The sequence below is a fragment of the Peromyscus eremicus genome, chromosome 1 (assembly GCF_949786415.1).
Source record: "Peromyscus eremicus chromosome 1, PerEre_H2_v1, whole genome shotgun sequence".
Lineage (NCBI taxonomy): Eukaryota > Metazoa > Chordata > Mammalia > Rodentia > Cricetidae > Peromyscus > Peromyscus eremicus.
In genome coordinates this window covers 158,621,904-158,640,962 of record NC_081416.1, presented here as the reverse complement: position 1 = coordinate 158,640,962, position 19,059 = coordinate 158,621,904, and the positions used below count along the sequence as shown (strand labels likewise).

At 51.4% G+C, this 19,059-nt stretch overlaps 1 protein-coding gene across 3 annotated transcripts in view; it reads right to left on the bottom strand.

Annotated features, from left to right (window-relative positions):
* Sipa1l3 (signal induced proliferation associated 1 like 3) overlaps positions 1-19,059 on the bottom strand; it is a 218,932-nt gene that overhangs the window by 50,011 nt on the left and 149,862 nt on the right. For all 3 annotated transcript variants that reach the window (XM_059276364.1, XM_059276377.1, XM_059276371.1), the window contains exons 9-11: positions 9,638-9,912; positions 6,037-6,288; positions 4,438-4,575 (exon numbers count right to left, since the gene is read on the bottom strand). In XM_059276364.1, the coding sequence (XP_059132347.1) occupies positions 4,438-4,575; positions 6,037-6,288; positions 9,638-9,912 (665 nt within the window). The remainder of the gene's footprint in view (positions 1-4,437; positions 4,576-6,036; positions 6,289-9,637; positions 9,913-19,059) is intronic.

Sequence of the window (19,059 nt, the reverse complement as noted above, 5' to 3'; positions counted from 1 at the left end):
AGGAAGAAAGAAAAAAAGAGAAAGGCCTTCATATGCAGCTCAGCGGTAGAGTCCCTGCCTAGAACCCTCCAGTGAGGGACTGGGGTGTGGCTCAGTGGTAGAGCCCCTGCCTAGAATCCCCCAGTGAGGGGCTGGGGTGTGGCTCAGTGGTAGAGCCCCTGCCTAGAATCCCCCAGTGAGGGGCTGGGGTGTGGCTCAGTGGGAGAGCACTTGTGTAGCACTAGAGAGGTCTTGGCTCAATCTCCACTATGAAGAGGACTGGGGGTAGGGGAATCAAGGACTTAAAATGCCCAAAAAGATGATAGTTTATACATAAAAAAGTTCTGTTTTTTTTTAAGGAAAGATCCTATAAAGAAGATGAAAAGAAAAGCTCAAGGCTGATCATACAAAGAGCTCACAGCACTGCAAAGCAGAGTGAACTAGACACTGGGCCAAGGCTCCCAGACACTTCACTGGAGAGGGTCCACAGCCGGCAGGTCAGCACACAAGATGCTCAGCACTGCTGGCCCTCAGAGCGATGCAAATTAAAACGACAACGAGACAGCAAGATGCACCCATCAGAGTGCCTGAAATGAGAGATGGTGACGATGCCACATGGCACGAGACCATGGAGAAACCGGATCACGCACATGCTGCCGGCGGGCATGTAAAACGGACTTACCACGTGGTAAGCGACTGTACTGGGCACTGAGCCCAGACAAATGGAAACTGATTTCCATGCAGCAATGTATATGTTTGAACATACATGTTCCATGTTCACAGCCTGAACATTTATAATGGCCCAAACCCAGAAACTCACCAAGTATCTTTATCAGGGTGGATAAGTTAAACGGAGTTATCAATGAGCTGCACCTTCTTTAAAAACAAACAAACAAAAAAACCTTGAATTTTGTTTTATTTTATGAGTGTTTGCCTGCATGTATATATTTGTATCACATGTGTGCCCGGTGCCTGTGGAGGTCAGAAGAGCGTTTGGCTCTGCTGGAACTGGAGTTACAAACAATTGTGAGCTGTCATGTGGGTGCAGGGAACCTAGCCTGGGTCCTCTTAAGAGTAGTCCGTGCTCTTAACTGCTGAGCCATTGTCCAGCTCCCTCACTTTTTATTTTTGGGACATGGTCTCATTAAGTTGCACGGGCTGGCCTTGAAGTCACTCTGTATTCCAGATTAGGCGTGAACTTTTGACCACCCCCCACCCCTGTTTTTAGAACGTGGGGTGGCTGGGACTGCAGGCCCAGGACAGCAGGCTCAGCCCTATCACATCTGTTAGCAGCCAGCTGCTGCCATTTGCAGTCTTGGTCCTTGCTGAGGCCCAGGTGTCGTCCCAGCATGCTGCACATTCCAGAGTTTTCTTTGCCTCTCCTTCATCCTGCCATTCTGCTCATTCATGCTCCGTCCTCTCTGTGGCAGACTCCCACCACTGTCCCCTGCTTTACTCAAATGCTGCCCTCCCTGACATGGACCTCCTGGGTAGTGCTGCTCCTCCTCCTCCTCCTCCTCCTCCTCCTCCTCCTCCTCCTCCTCCTCCTCCTCTGTGGATGTGCTCCTCAGCCATGTGCTTTGTGGAACTCTCTCCCTAGCACAAGCAAAAGAGGACAGCAAGACCCCTGGAACCGAGTAGGCCAAACGTTCCTCCTAGCACTTGACACGCTGAAAGCTCTTGGGGTCCGGTGCTGAATGAGTGCTGAGCAGTGGCCTCTACAAGATCAACAGTGGGTTCCCCTCCCCCTTGACTTCCTAACAGAGGCTAGCATCCAATAAGGTGCAGAGTGGGGCTCTCAGAGCACTGTCTACTACCGGCCTCCTAGGACAGAAATTCAGGGAAAGCCCAGGCCTGTGTGGACCAGTCCTCCTTGGTCTGAGAACCTCAGTTTGGTGAACTGGTCCCTGCACGAGAGGCAAGTGGTTTGGCCTCAAATAAACCACCTGCTCTTTCTTGTCAAAACTAGAGACCAAGAATTCACCCTGTGTCAGCCCCAGCACCCAGTGGAGACATGGAACAGACTGGCAAGCTCCCAGGTCTTGAAGCAAACTCATACTTTTTTCTCTTGTGCATATGGATATGTGCCATGTTCTGGAGGCTGGCCTCTGTCTGTCACATGTGCCATGTTCTGGAGGCTGGCCTCTGTCTGTCACATGTGCCATGTTCTGGAGGCTGGCCCCTGTCTGTCATATGTGCCATGCCCGAGGCTGGCCCCTGTCTGTTATATGTGCCATGCCCGAGGCTGGCCTCTGTCTGTCATATGTGCCATGTTCTGGAGGCTGGCCCCTGTCTGTCATATGTGCCATGCCCGAGGCTGGCCCCTGTCTGTCATATGTGCCATGCCCGAGGCTGGCCTCTGTCTGTCATATGTGCCATGCCCGAGGCTGGCCTCTGTCTGTCATATGTGCCATGTTCTGGAGGCTGGCCTCTGTCTGTCACATGTGCCATGTTCTGGAGGCTGGCCCCTGTCTGTCATATGTGCCATGCCCGAGGCTGGCCCCTGTCTGTCATATGTGCCATGCCCGAGGCTGGCCCCTGTCTGTCATATGTGCCATGCCCGAGGCTGGCCTCTGTCTGTCACATGTGCCATGTTCTGGAGGCTGGCCTCTGTCTGTCACATGTGTCATGTTCTGGAGGCTGGCCTCTGTCTGTCACATGTGCCATGTTCTGGAGGCTGGCCTCTGTCTGTCACATGTGCCATGTTCTGGAGGCTGGCCTCTGTCTGTCACATGTGCCATGTTCTGGAGGCTGGCCTCTGTCTGTCACATGTGCCATGTTCTGGAGGCTGGCCTGTCTGTCATATGTGCCATGCCCGAGGCTGGCCCCTGTGTGTCATATGTGCCATGCCCAAGGCTGGCCTGTCTGTGTCCTCTTTTTCCCTTCTTGTCCCTTTCTCTTTTCTATCCATCTTCACTGGGCTAAGAGAATGGCGGTTGCTCGTGGCCACAGTCAGGGACCGCTGAGGGAGTTGAGTGGCAGAGCTGGTCTCTTTTTTCCTTGGGGCAGGCTTCCAGGAGGAGCACAGACCTCAGGTTAGGAGGCTGGTCTCTTGTGAAGGGTTTCCTGTTGTAGAATATTATTTTAACTAGGCAAAGACGTATTACATTTGTTTTTGCTGCAGAATATTACTTTAACTGGGTAAAGGTGTGTTACTTTTGTGTATGATGCCTTTGTTATGATGTAAAGATGTGTTACATTTGTTTCACCTTGTCTGTCTAAGGCACCTGATTGGTCTAATAAAAAGCTGAACAGCCAATAGCTAGGCAGAGAAAGGCTAGGCTGGGCTGGCAAGCAGAGAGAATAATCAGGAGGAGAAAAAGAGAAAAGAAGAATGAGAGGAGGAGGAAGAGGAGGAGGAGACAAGGCAGACGCCAGGCAGCCATAGAGAAGCAGTGAGAGTGAGAGACACAGAAGGAAGAAAGGTAAAAGCCCCGAGGCAGAAGGTAGACCAAGAGAAACAGTTAAGTTAAGTTAAAGGAGCTGGCCAGAAAGGAGCCTGAGCTAGGCCGAGCATTCAAAACTATTTCCATGTCATGATTTTGGGAGCTGGTTGGTGGCCTAAAAGAAAAAGCCTGGGAATCATGAACAGACTACCTAGAAACCCGAAGGTGGCCAGCAGGGCTGGTGTGCGGCATTCAAGGGACTGCAGTATTCTAGGGCCTTGGCCAGTCATAGTGAGGGACAGAGGGTATGTCCTGAGGGCTCTGGGAATTCTGGGAGGGTCAAGCCATGCTGGAGGAGGCATGGGCAACAGAGTCTGGGAGGCTGAACAGACTGACCACAGCAGTGCCACAGAGGAAGGAGGTATTCAGAACGGCTGAGGCTCACAGCTCCCCCTGGAGGACAGGGGGAGTCACTGACACACTGGGAGGACCTGGGATACCAGAGCTGAGATAGCCAGAAACAAGCTTCAATCAGATCTCATGGGGCCTTGAATGCCAAACCGCTAGTCTGGGTTTGTTCTAAAGGCACTGGAGAGCCGTGGAGACTTTGGGAATATCACATATGCTGCCAGGTTGAATTTGGTTTTAAGGGGAAGAGGAAGTTGGAAAGACCATGTAACCTGGATAATACTGATGGCCTAGTTTTGGTGGGTGAGAACTACAGAGAGATGAATGGGATGCTGGATGGTTTTGCTAGAAAAAAAAAAAAAAGAAAAAAAAAAAAAAAAAAAGGATATAGGTGTCCAGAAAATGGAGACCCAAATTCTCCTGCTAAGAGAGCCAATGACAAGTCCTGCCTGATCAGCTTAGCTCTGATTTTTTTTGTTGTTCTGTTTCTTTGTTCTGAATTTTAATTTGACATTGCTGACACCCTGGTGGTCATTTGCTGACCTCCAGGGGTCCATAAACCCCAGAACATGGCAAATAAGTTGGCGAGGTGCCTTTCCTGGGAATAAAACGCCGAAGCAGCCTTCACCAGATGACATCATTTCAAAAGCAAGGGAACTCTGACCTTTCTGGAGACGGCTTGTATCTTGCGTAGGTGGCAGAGCCTGGGGTGGAGAAACTCCCAGAAGGCTGTCGGTAGGGAGGAACTCTGTCGGCCCCTGCTGGTGATGCCGCGAAAGGTGTTTCTGGGAAGCTGACAGGCCTGCGAAGACACAGGAGGCAGGTGAGGAGGCATCTCTGAGGAGCCAGACAACAGACTTCACCCTCAGATCCAGTCAAGTTCCACCCGCTAGCCACCCCTTAGATCTTCGTGGGATGTGGAGGGAAGGCAGGAAGGCCCCTCTTCTTTCCTCTGTGCCTACGCTCAGCTTCTGCAGCTAGGACAGGGGCCACTGGGGACAATTCCCTGTCCTCTCCTGGGACAAGAGGTTCCTCTGTCCTTCATTTTAGGGAAATACATTTTTTAAAATGTATAGATTTCTGTTGTATATGAGTATTTTGCCTGCCTGTATGTATGTATAACACACACACACACACACACACACACACACACACACACACACCCCTACCAGATCTCCTGGAACTGGAATTGGAAAGGTTGTGAGCCACCACGTGGGTGCTGGGAACTGAGCCCAGGTCCTCTCCAAGAACAAGTGCTTTTAATTGCTGAGCCATCTCTCCAGCCCTTTTTACAATAATCTTACAGAATTTACAGGGTCTCACTATGCAGTCCTGGCTGGCGGGGAACCTACTACCTAGACCAGACTGGCATCGAACTTAGAGATCCACTTGCCTCTGCCTCCCAAGTGTTGGAATTAAAAGTGTGCACCACTTGCCTGACTCTGTTTTTATATTTATTTTTTGAAGAATGTGGAAGGATGGAGGGCCATACACCCAGCATGCTTTCTCTCTTAATATATGATACATTCAAGTGAGTATCTCGACTGGGCCTGGTGGTACAAGTCTGTAATCCAAGATACTCAGAAGTCCGGAGCAGGAGGCTTTTCAGTTCAAGGCTAGCCTGAACAACATAGCAAGATCCTATTCTAAAGAAGGTAGAGAGCAAGCTAAGGCTGCAGTTGTGGGGTACTTGCCTAGGTGCCAAAGGATCTAGGTTCAATCCTCAGTATCACTAAATAAAACAAAATAGTATAAATTAAATATCAATATCAAAGTCCTTGAGGTGACTACCAGCCCAAGGACGCAGTAACAGCTAGGACAGCCACTTGTATGGGCTTCTCCCTTGGCCCGCTTCCCTGAAGAGGCCCGTCCTACAGGTTTTCTTATTGGCCTTTGGAAAAAACCTTTTCGAACCTGTCCCAGGGCCTGTGGGCCTGCCCCTCAGTAGGGAGGGAAGAAGAAATGACAGGGGAGAGCAGAGGGGTAAGAAGGGAAAGTGAGCCGGGTGTGGTGGCACACGCCTTTAATCCCAGCACTCAGGAGGCAGAGGCAGGCCAATCTCCGAATTCAAGGCCGGCCTGGTCTACAGAGCGAGTTCCAGGACAGCCAGGGTTGCACATACAAAAGAAACAACCAAAAAGATGGGAAATGACTGCGGGGGGTGGGGGGGGGGAGAAGAAACAAGGGTGGGAGAGAGAGAAGGGTAAGGGGGCTTGTGCATAGGTGGGACACTGGGTGGCAGTGGCGTCCTGGGGGTCCTTACCTCTTGCTGTGCAGTGGCTGGGACTCACGGAAGGGGACCATTGGTGTCTGCTTCGGGAGTCGGCTGAGGGACTGGGCATGGCCAGGCGTGGCAGGGGTGCTCCACTTGGTGGCCGGCAGAGAGTTGTGGGAGGCAGGCCCACTCCACTGCCAGGAAGCATTGCTGCGGTAGGGGGGCCGGCCCCCAGAGGTGGTGGTCTCCGACTCCGTCTTGGGCTCCGAAGTATTCATATCGTAGGTCTCTGGCCACCCCCTAGAAAAACAAATTTATTACTACTAAGGTCTGGGTCCACTAGCATGCTGGCCTTCTGCTTGAGGGGGACCAGCAGGCCAACTCCAACCCATGCTGGTCCATTTTAAAGGTGGAGTGGCATCCTTCAAATTAGGGCCTGAAGCTTACCAGGGCCCAACACAGGGCTACAAAGGCTAGACCCGAGTCCCTCTTCCTTACTCTCAGTCTTGGCTTCTCCTGGTCCCTTCCCCTTTCCTCTGGCCCAGGCCTCTAATCAGCCAGTGTCAACGAACCAGCCCCTCCCAACCCCCAAGCAGTACTTGGGCCGGAAAAGCCGATGTCCTCAAAATCAAAGGACAGTCTCTGCCTTGTTCCCAAGAATCTCAAATGCTGCTAGAAGAGGAGCAGGTGACCTACTTTGCAAGGTGGTTAAAAAAAAAAAAAAAAAAAAAAAAAAAAAAAAGCCTATGAAACCCAGAACCCTGGAAATAGATGCAGAGCGGCCTGTGTCTGGCAGGCACATGCACCACAGTGCAGCGATCCTGCCTGGGGCTTGAGGATCCACGCTGGGCTGGCATCTCTGCTACTGCTGCCATGCAGCTCGCCACAGCACGGGAGGGATCCCGAGCTTACAGAAGGCTGAGCTCAGGAAAAAATCCACCCCTCAGATCACAAGAGCTAAGCTCTGAGAGGCAGGCCCAGAGCATCTCGTTCTCTGCAGACACTCAGGCTACAGAGCCATGTCAGGGGACCTGAGGACAGGGTCCTACTCAGGGTACCTCTCTGTGGCAGTATGGTAGAGCTGATGCTCAGCAGGTCCTTATGGCTGTTTTGGGGATCAGGAGCCCCCAGGCACCAGGTAGGGAACAGAGACACAACTGTCCAACAGAGCTAGCGGACAGGCCAGGCTGGCAGAGGGTGAGGAAGGCCACATATCCTGAGAACTGCTGTGTGCTCTGAGCCAGGCCGATCCCACTTCTGGACGCTAGGCATGAACATGTGACCCACACCCAACCAATCAGAAACACCTCTCACCTCACAGCGACTAGTGTAGGATTATCACAGGCTCTGAGCAGCTCCTGGTGGAGCAAAGAGAGCAGCCTGGGAGGCCACTTCTGGAATATCTGGAGTAGGGGTGGGGGAGTGTAAAGACCTATTTCTGCAGGTGTTGCTATGCTAGGGAGACCTAGTCCAGAGCTGTCACCTGTCATGACAGCTGACTGAGAAAGACAGCAACTAAGCTGAAGACCTTGAATTTCGGATCCTCTGGCCTCCACCTCCTGAGTGCTGCGATTACAGATGTGTGCCGCCACATCTGATTATGCAGTGCTGAGGGATTGAACCCAGGGTCTTCTATGTTAGGTGAGCACTCTACCAAGGAAGCCATATCCCCAGCTCCAGCATATTACCTTTTAGAGCTGAGAAATTCAGTAACCACACAATAGGTAGCAATAGCTAGAAACTGAGCCAGAGTGGCAGCACGTGTCTTTAAACAGCACTAGGGGACAGAGGCAGGTAGATCTCTGAGTTCAAGGCCAGACAGGCTATATAGTGAGATCTTGTCTTCGCCATGCCGCTATCTTCCCTCCGGCTTACACGCCCTCTGCCCCCTCTTTCACGTTCCCTGAGCCTTGGAAAGGATGATGTAGATACCCTGTGGATGCCTGAGCTTTCAATAGTCATGTATCCTCTGGACTTTGATGCATCTCTGCGGTCACCCTTGACCACTGTAAAACACAGCTTCTGTGACCAGAGGTGACAAGCATCAAGATCTATAGGTGTAAGAGGTTCTTTAGAAGACATTTTGACAGGTGCATCACGTTCATTTAGCAAACAGCTGCAGGAGTGTCCCTACTGGGGCCTATGGCCTTCCAAGCCAGGTTTATAGAATAAGATGAGGACTCCATCCTGTGGGATAGGCTTCTAATCCAATCAAAGCAACTGACTGCCCTACCCCCACCCCCTTCTGAGAGTGGGTCTTTCTTCATAGTCTAGGCTAGCCTCAAATTCAGTCCTCCTTTTCACAGCCTCCTGCGTGCTGAAGTCACAGTCATGTATCATCCCCCCCAACACTTTTTTTCTTTTTCTTTTGGTGTGTTTGTAGAGGAATCTCATTCTTTAGCCTTGGCTGGCTTGGAACTCACTCTGTAGACCAGGCTGGCCGCAAAATCACAGAGATCAGCCTGCCTCTGCCTCCTGAGTGCTGGTGGCAGCCCTGATGGAGCTTTTCAGATATGTAGGCATGGAGTCTAGGCCGTCTGTGTTTGGGGACTTGGCATCTTTGAGATCCACACCTTTGAGGTACATTAAACTAACTGCAGACTGAAATTGGTGGGGTCAGGGAGGGGCATTGGTAACGGACAGGCAGGGAGCCTGCTCTTGTTCTTGTTCCCTAAGTGACACAGTAGAGGGCTGGAAGGATGGTTTGGTGGCCAGGGCACTTGCTGCTTAATCACGAAGACCAGAGTTCGGATCCCAGCGTGAGGTCAGGTGGTTCACAAACATCTGACACCCTCTTCTGGCCTTCAAGGGCACCTGCACACATACACAGCCTACAGCAGCAGCCTTGGCCGGCCAGAAGCAGAGCTTTTGTCATGAGTAGGCCTTCTGGTTAGGCGGGTTCGCTTTTTGTTCTTTTCTGCTGCTGCTATTTCTGATAGGGTCTCATGTAGTTGAGGTGGTCTGTGAACTTAATATAGCACAGTGGAGCCTGGCCTTGAACTCCTGACCCCCCTGCCTCTACCTCTGCAGGGCTAGACTCCGGGCACACACTACCACCGTACATACCTTGTCTATCCACTTCATGATCTGTCTCTCCCTGTAGAACACCAACTCCACTGCTCTCTGCCTAGCACTGACAACGGAGCTTGTGGATTGTCGGACAGAAATGTCCCAGTATGTCCTGGGACGGCTGCTTCCACACTTTGTGCATCCTCTAGAAAAATGTGACTACTAAAGTAGTCAGGGATGCTGTGGAGGTGCACACACAGGGCTTACATTGAGAACCAGTTCCCGCGAGGATTTCATTTATTCCACGCCCCCTGTCATTAGCACTACTGAAACAGGGCTTATCACACTGGCCTCAACCTGTGGGTCAGATGACCCTTTCACAGGGGTCGTATATCAGATATCCTGCAAATCAGATATTTACACTACAATTCATAACATAGCAAAATTGCAGTTACGAAGTAGCAATGCAAATAATGTTATGGTTGGGGTCACCACAACATGAGGAACTGTATTAAAGGGTCGCAGCATTAGGAAGGCGTATCAAGTTCCTTCCCCGAGGTCTTGGGCGAGTATGACAGGGAAACCTCTCTGGAAGCTGCCCATCTTGGCCCCCACCTGCCTCTCAGGGCAATGCCCTTACCGTCGGGGAGTGCCATCTTCAAAAGGCGGGATGATGACCACCTTCACGGTGACGGAGGTGCGCAGCAGGTCAATCATCTGGTCATGGCTCAGTGTCACCACAGCCACCTTGCAGATCTCTACCAGTCGGCTGCCTTGCCGGAGGCCAGCCTGCCAGGCAAACCCATAGTCCTCCACTTCAGCCACTGTCCCATCGTACTTCACATGGAAGCCCAGCTGCCCCAGCCCATTCCGCCGCAGGGTCATATCCACGGTTTCCCAGCCGTTGGTCATCACCTGTGGGCAGCGGGTGAGATGAGTCTCAGTTGTCTGGGTCACAGGCTCTTGAAGACCCTTGTGAGATTAGCCCCCTCTGAGATGGACTGGAATTCCCACTTGCCTTCCAGATGCTACCAGGATCCCAGTCGGGTGAACATCACCAGATCCCAGTTTCTCCTGGTTTCTGGGTATAAAATGTGCATGTGCCACTCTGTGGTGGTTATCTCAGAGGACAGTAGTCAGGGACAGCATTCTCCAAATATTCCTGCCTCCCTCCTTCCTTACGCCTGCAGGGACTGCACTTCTCAGCCCACTGTAGCCAGGTGCGTGAGCTGTGAGACAGCAGGCATGTCCTTTTGGTTAGGGTATTAATTCTGTGGCACTGGAGATGGAATCTAGGGTTATGTGCATGTTAGGCCAAATGTCTTATCACTGAGTCACACCCCAGCCCCTCTCACTGGTGGGTTCTAGGCAAAAGCTCTTACCAATGAATGACATCCTTAGTGACGTGTGTGTGTGTGTGTGTGTGTGTGTGTGTGTGTGTGTGTCCGGACATGTGTATGCCCAGGTCAGAGAGGGACATTGAGTGTCCGCCTCTATGGTTTTCTGTCTTATTCCCTTGAGGCTGGGTCTTTCTCTGAGCCTGGAGCTTGCTGCTTTTTAGCTAGGATAGTGGCCAGAGAACCCCACTGACGTGCCTGTCTCACCTCCAGTGTTGGGGTTATAGGTACACATGGCCAAGCCTGGCTTTTTATGTTGGATGCTGGGGATGAAACCACAGGTCTGCACATTTTTACAAGTGCCCCTACCCTACTGAGCCATTTCCCCAGTGCCCCCAGCCTTCTTCGTTACTTTTCATTCTGAAGCAGGGTCTCTCACTAAATTGCTCAGGCTGGCCTTGAACTCTTGTTCTTCCTGCCTCATGCTCCCTCACAGGTGCAATTACAGCCTGGGTAAATATTTAATAGTCAGTGTGAGATTGTGTGGACCTTTGGATTCTGCCATCCAGACCAGTAATATTCTAGATATGAGGGGCTGTCTGGACAGTTGGAGGTCCCAGGGCTAGAATACGGTGGAGCAGAGCCCTTTGGTCAAACTCAGGATGGATGTGTAAGAAATAAACCCTTGCTGTTTGAACCACTAATGTGTCCCGACTTGCACAATGATGATCCTCACTGAAGTGAGAAAGTGGCAGGCTACAGTCCTGTGTCCTTTACTAGCTTGGGGTCTTATGCCACATGGTGATAGTATTTTTGGAGGCACAAACCTCTTCTAACATGGAGCAGACCAGGTCACACAGGGGCTCACTTCTCATTTCTTTTAGCTTTACTTGTGTGCGATGCCTCAATGTTTATATATGAATGTAAGACGTTAGTACACACTGACTGGAACCCCCAGGACCTCAGTCTGCCATCAGTGAATCTTCTTGGAATGCCAAAAGATCACCTCTGCCACACTACCAACCTGCCAGGCAAGATGTGCCCATTGGTACAATAGCGGAATGACTGTTGGTACAGAGGTAACCACCGTCTCCTTCCCTTCTCTCTAAAGTATCTGTATAGACCTCAGGGGAGACAGCAAGTGAGACAGGGTCGCTTTCTGAACCAGACTTGCTAATAGCAGCCAGCAAGCCCCAACAATGTCCCTGTTTCTGCCCTCCACATTGTGGGGTTACAGGTATGTGTATGGCCACACATGCTTTTTATGTGGGTGCTAGGGGCTGGGACTCAGGTCCAGTAGGAGTGTTCTCACTCACTCAGCCATTCTCCCTAGCCTCACCAGCCACTTTCTGACTGGACTTGAGGACCACCCCCAGGAAGGAAGGATCAAAAGCCTGTGGCTTAGGAGGTCATAAGCCCTGGTGGGGAAGCTATTTGGCTAAATGGAACACGTTTTTGCACACAGATTAGTACCGCCACCAGCTTTGGTCAGAGATGCTTCTTTCTGCAGGGTGTGGCAGTTAACTGCAGGCCCGTAACTCAGCCTTGTCAACGAGGCTGAGAAAACATTTGCTGAATGTTTGGCCTCAAATGGGACATTTACTATCACCCTTCTCGAGGCTCAGGGAGTATCATGGAAGAGGGAAAACAATGCAAGAACCAGAGGAAAGGGTTGAGGTGTTAAGGGGTGATGGTTTCTGGGCATGGCATGGCCACTGCACTCTTGAGCTCACAACACTGTCAGAGAGGGGTGGGGCTCTTGAGAGTCTATAGGTAATTAATGGTTGCTAGGGAAGGAAGAGACATCTTAGCTAGTACTGCAGCCACTGGTAAGTTGTTCATGCTCTTTTTGTTTTTCTTACTCTGTAGCCCAGGCTGGCCTTGAACTCAGAGAGATCCGCCTGGCTCTGCCTCCCAGTGCTGGGATTAAAGGCGTGCGCCACCACCGCCCAGCCTGTTCATGCTCTTATAAATAAACCCTTACCCAAGTCTTGGGAAGAAATTCTAATTAAACTTATCAGTCACTGATAAACAATCAAACAAACGAGGTCACCGAGATGGGTCAGTGGGGAAAGGTGCTTGCTGTGTGAGCCTGCTAACCTGAGTTCAATCCCCAGAACCCATGCAAAAGTGGGAGAAAAGACTCCCAAGGTTCTTCTCTTATCCCACATGTATGACACTGCACACATGCATCCCCACATCATGCACATGCACACGAGAATGAGAAGTAGAAATTTTAAAAATGAAACCACAAAACAAAAACAAAGATGACCTTTGCAAGCTATGTCTACAAAACAAATTATATCAAGTGCTGCTCCCATCTCCTAAACCGCTTATGGAGAAAGGATGTGTAGTGCCCCACATCCCAGGAGAAGTCATTTTACTGCCAGAGATTATGTTACTTAATGGCCCTACGAGAGGGTGGACTTTTACTCTTTCGAGCGGCAGAGTGCTTGCCCAGCCTATGGGAGACTTGGAGTCAGCATACACATTTTATGTAACAAACTCTGTGTCCATACACACCCATAGACACATATCCAAATCAATCAGATCCTGTTTATTTTGAGACAAAGTCTTGCTGTGTAGCTTAGGCTGGCCTCAAACGTGCCATTCTCCTGCTTTCATTGCCTAAGTCTGAGGATGGCAGGTGAGTGCCACCATACCTAGTTAAATTGGTAACACATTTTTACAGGGAACGGGGGAGTTTTCTCTTAAAATGTGTATGGGTGCTTTGTCTGTGCATATGTGTCTGGTGCCTGGGAAGGCCAGAAAGGGTGGCAGATCCCCTGGAACAGGAGTTATGGATGGTTTTAAGCTACTATGTCGGTGCTGAGACTCGAACTCAGGTCCTCTATGAGACCAGCAGGTGCTCTTAATAGCTGAGCCATCTCTCCAGCTGCTGCTGGCTTACACTTTTGAATGTGGATATCAAGAGGAGTTTGGGTGGTGACCTGGATAGTTTCTGTCAACTTGACACAAGTCAGAATTACCTGGGAAGATGAACCTCAGTTGAGGTTTTATTTATTAATGATTGATATGAGAAAGTCCAGCCCACTGTGGGTGGGTTCCACCTCTGTTCAGGTGGTTCTGGGCTGTATAAGAAAGCAAGCTGATCAAGCCACGGAGAGCAAGCCAGTAAGCAGTGTTTCTCCATGTCTCTGCTTCAGTTCCCCATCCCAGGTTCCTGCCCTGAGCTCCTGCCCTGGCTTCCCCTGATGTGGGATGTAACCTTTCCTCGCCATGCTGCTTTTGGTCATGGTGTCTCAGCACAACGAGAGAAACCCTAATACAGGTGGTAAATCCAAATACCACCCAAATTTCTGCTGTGGTCCTGATTTGGACTGTGAGAACCTGGGAAGTGAGGGAAACATGTGTACCTAAAACGAATCATCACAAAATGATACTGAGTCTCACTTACTGTGATTCACTGTGCTGCTGCTTTTGTAGAACTGGAATTGACCCCAGGGCTTCAACTCTCAGACACAGCTACACCCCCAATCTGCATTTCAAAATGCTTTAGTTTTTTCATGCCCTATTGCTAGAGTGCAGCTCTTGTGAATGAGATGCTCAGTACCCTTGTAAAAGAGGCCCAAAGTGGCTGGGTGCTGGTGGCTCACACCTTTAATCTTAGCACTGGGAGGCAGAGCCAGGTGATCTCTGAGTTCAAGGCCAGCCTGGTCAACAGAGTGAGTTCCAGGACAGCCAGTGCTACACAGAGAAACCCTGTCTCACAGGCACACTCTGCCTATGTGAGGAAACAGTAAGAAGTCTCCATCTGTAAGCCTTTCTGGCCTCCAGCGAGGCAGCAAGGCAGGCCCTCTCTAGACTTACAGGAACCTGCTGAACTTTGACTCTGGGTGTCCAGCTTCTCACCCGTGAGAAGCACAGTTCTGCTGTTCATCATATACACAGGTACAGTGCACTCACACCCCGGCCTCTCACCCGTGAGAAGCACAGTTCTGTTCCATATACACAGGCACAGTGCACTCACACCCCGGCCTCTCACCCATGAGAAGCACAGTTCTGCTGTTCATCATATACACAGGTACAGTGCACTCACACCCCGGCCTCTCACCCGTGAGAAGCACAGTTCTGTTCCATATACACAGGTACAGTGCACTCACACCCCGGCCTCTCACCCGTGAGAAGCACAGTTCTGTTCATATACACAGGCACAGTGCACTCACACCCCGGCCTCTCACCCATGAGAAGCACAGTTCTGTTCATATACACAGGTATAGCGCACTCACACCCCGGCCTCTCACCCGCGAGAAGCACAGTTCTGTTCATATACACAGGCACAGTGCACTCACACCCCGGCCTCTCACCCGCGAGAAGCACAGTTCTGTTCATATACACAGGCACAGTGCACTCACATCCCGGCCTCTCACCCGTGAGAAGCACAGTTCTGCTGTTCATCATATACACAGGTACAGTGCACTCACACCCCGGCCTCTCACCCATGAGAAGCACAGTTCTGTTCATATACACAGGCACAGTGCACTCACACCCCGGCCTCTCACCCATGAGAAGCACAGTTCTGTTCATATACACAGGCACAGTGCACTCACACCCCGGCCTCTCACCCATGAGAAGCACAGTTCTGTTCATATACACAGGCACAGTGCACTCACACCCCGGCCTCTCACCCATGAGAAGCACAGTTCTGTTCATATACACAGGCACAGTGCACTCACACCCCGGCCTCTCACCCGCGAGAAGCACAGTTCTGTTCATATACACAGGCACAGTGCACTCACACCCCGGCCTCTCACCCGTGGGAAGCACAGTTCTGCTGTTCATCATATACACAGGTACAGTGCACTCACACCCCGGCCTCTCACCCGTGAGAAGCACAGTTCTGTTCATATACACAGGCACAGTGCACTCACACCCCGGCCTCTCACCCGCGAGAAGCACAGTTCTGTTCATATACACAGGTATAGCGCACTCACACCCCGGCCTCTCACCCGTGAGAAGCACAGTTCTGTTCATATACACAGGTACAGTGCACTCACACCCCGGCCTCTCACCCATGAGAAGCACAGTTCTGCTGTTCATCATATACACAGGTACAGTGCACTCACACCCCGGCCTCTCACCCATGAGAAGCACAGTTCTGCTGTTCATCATATACACAGGTACAGTGCACTCACACCCCGGCCTCTCACCCATGAGAAGCACAGTTCTGTTCATATACACAGGCACAGTGCACTCACACCCCGGCCTCTCACCCGCGAGAAGCACAGTTCTGCTGTTCATCATATACACAGGTACAGTGCACTCACACCCCAGCCTCTCACCCATGAGAAGCACAGTTCTGTTCATATACACAGGCACAGTGCACTCACACCCCGGCCTCTCACCCATGAGAAGCACAGTTCTGTTCATATACACAGACACAGTGCACTCACACCCCGGCCTCTCACCCATGAGAAGCACAGTTCTGTTCATATACACAGGTACAGTGCACTCACACCCCGGCCTCTCACTCGCGAGAAGCACAGTTCTGTTCATATACACAGGTATAGCGCACTCACACCCCGGCCTCTCACCCGTGAGAAGCACAGTTCTGTTCATATACACAGGCACAGTGCACTCACACCCCGGCCTCTCACCCGTGAGAAGCACAGTTCTGCTGTTCATCATATACACAGGTACAGTGCACTCACACCCCGGCCTCTCACCCATGAGAAGCACAGTTCTGTTCATATACACAGGCACAGTGCACTCACACCCCGGCCTCTCACCCGCGAGAAGCACAGTTCTGTTCATATACACAGGCACAGTGCACTCACACCCCGGCCTCTCACCCATGAGAAGCACAGTTCTGCTGTTCATCATATACACAGGTACAGTGCACTCACACCCCGGCCTCTCACCCGTGAGATGCACAGTTCTGTTCCATATACACAGGCACAGTGCACTCACACCCCGGCCTCTCACCCATGAGAAGCACAGTTCTGCTGTTCATCATATACACAGGTACAGTGCACTCACACCCCGGCCTCTCACCCGCGAGAAGCACAGTTCTGTTCATATACACAGGCACAGTGCACTCACACCCCGGCCTCTCACTCGCGAGAAGCACAGTTCTGTTCATATACACAGGTATAGCGCACTCACACCCCGGCCTCTCACCCGTGAGAAGCACAGTTCTGCTGTTCATCATATACACAGGTACAGTGCACTCACACCCCGGCCTCTCACCCATGAGAAGCACAGTTCTGTTCATATACACAGGCACAGTGCACTCACACCCCGGCCTCTCACCCGCGAGAAGCACAGTTCTGTTCATATACACAGGCACAGTGCACTCACACCCCGGCCTCTCACCCATGAGAAGCACAGTTCTGCTGTTCATCATATACACAGGTACAGTGCACTCACACCCCGGCCTCTCACCCGTGAGATGCACAGTTCTGTTCCATATACACAGGCACAGTGCACTCACACCCCGGCCTCTCACCCATGAGAAGCACAGTTCTGCTGTTCATCATATACACAGGTACAGTGCACTCACACCCCGGCCTCTCACCCGCGAGAAGCACAGTTCTGTTCATATACACAGGCACAGTGCACTCACACCCCGGCCTCTCACCCGTGAGAAGCACAGTTCTGTTCATATACACAGGCACAGTGCACTCACACCCCAGCCTCTCACCCGTGAGAAGCACAGTTCTGTTCATATACACAGGTACAGTGCACTCACACCCCGGCCTCTCACTCGTGAGAAGCACAGTTCTGTTCATATACACAGGTACAGTGCACTCACACCCCGGCCTCTCACCCGTGAGAAGCACAGTTCTGTTCATATACACAGGCACAGTGCACTCACACCCCGGCCTCTCACCCATGAGAAGCACAGTTCTGCTGTTCATCATATACACAGGTACAGTGCACTCACACCCCGGCCTCTCACCCATGAGAAGCACAGTTCTGTTCATATACACAGGCACAGTGCACTCACACCCCGGCCTCTCACCCGTGAGAAGCACAGTTCTGCTGTTCATCATATACACAGGTACAGTGCACTCACACCCCGGCCTCTCACCCGTGAGAAGCACAGTTCTGTTCATATACACAGGTACAGTGCACTCACACCCCGGCCTCTCACCCGTGAGAAGCACAGTTCTGCTGTTCATCATATACACAGGTACAGTGCACTCACTTGTTCGAAGGCTGGGGAAGCAGTGGTGCTGTTGGCTGCAGGGGCCACTGAACAGCAGGGTAACATCTATGCTGCCGGCCCTCTTCACGTCTAGTTTTTGTACTGTATTTTTATGAATGAGGCAGTGTCTTCATTGATCACCAGGATGACCCTTCCTTACTGCTCTAGTCCCAGTTTAAAAGCCATTTCTGCAGGGCAGACCTCCCAGCAAGCTGGGAGTCCTAGGGGTGCATGTCTGCAGTCCATGTGGGCTGTGTCACCGATGGATGTCATGCTTGTGCTCCACAGGGAGGACATCCCCTCGTCCCACCTTCAGCTGACCACTGTCCTTATGGTTGTGGACCCACTACATCTAGACTCCCCAAGTTTTTAAGGGAAGCAAAATAAACAAACAAACAAAAATCTAAAAAAAAAAAAAACAACAACAACCCACATGAAACTCTGGATGCTGAGCTACAGCAGTGAACACGTAACATGAAAGTACAAAGCAGATGGCAGCCAACGGTCTGAGCTTCCTGGCGGAGTGTGCAAGTCTAGACAAGGAGACCTCAGGCGACAAGTGACCAAAGGCCTGCAGGAAGGGAGGGACTAAGCCATGGGCAACTCAAGAAAGTTTCAGTAAGAAGGGACAGGTATAAAGGCCCTGAGCTTGGACGCCTGCCTAGCACATTCAAGAAACAGCAGGTCTGTGAGTGTGGGGCAGGGAGCCACAGGAAAGGCACCAGAAGGGATTAGCAGCAAGTGAGCACACAGGCCTCCAGGAGGAGAAGGCCTTTGCCTTTCACTCAGGGTAAGCTAAGGGTCCACAGTACTCAGGTGATCAGATCCCCGTGTTGAGAAAAGATCACAGGGAAACGAAGGTAGAGTCAAAGGAGGGAGGGAGGGAGAGAGAGTGTGATTGTGTGTGTGTGTGTGTGTGTGTGTGTGTGTGTGTGTGTGTTTATCTGTGTGTGTGTGTGTGTGTGTGACACAGGCTGGCAACCTCAGCATTCCCGAAGCTGAGGCAGAAGACCACAGCTTCAGAGCAGGGACCAGTGCACACACCTTTAATGCTTGCATAGGGGAGGCAGAGGCAAGCGGATCTCTGAGTTCAAGGCCAGCTTGGTCTACAGAGTGAGTTCTAGGACAGCCAGGACTACACAGAGAAACCCTGTCTTGAAACACTCCCCCCTCCCACACACACACAAATGAAGACAACCACAGCTTCAAAGCTATCCTGGGCTACACAGTGAGAGCACATCTTCATTTCCTTTCCCAAACCCAGAGCGACGGGCAGCCTACACCAGAGGCACGGGAGTGGGAGAAGCAGCTGGAGCTGCCCGAAGGTGGCACTGACAGATGGCGTGTGGATATGAGAACAAGGGGGGACCCTGGCTGACTGCAAGTCTCTTGACCTCAACTACTGAGACAGGAAACATGGGAGCATGGAAGAAACCCCAGCTTGCAGTGACTGTGAAGATTTTCGGGTCACTTGGGCAACCCTGGGAGGATTCTGAGGAAGCAGCTAGAGACCAGTCTTGTGTTCGGATCTAGGCTGTCAAGTGAGAACAACCT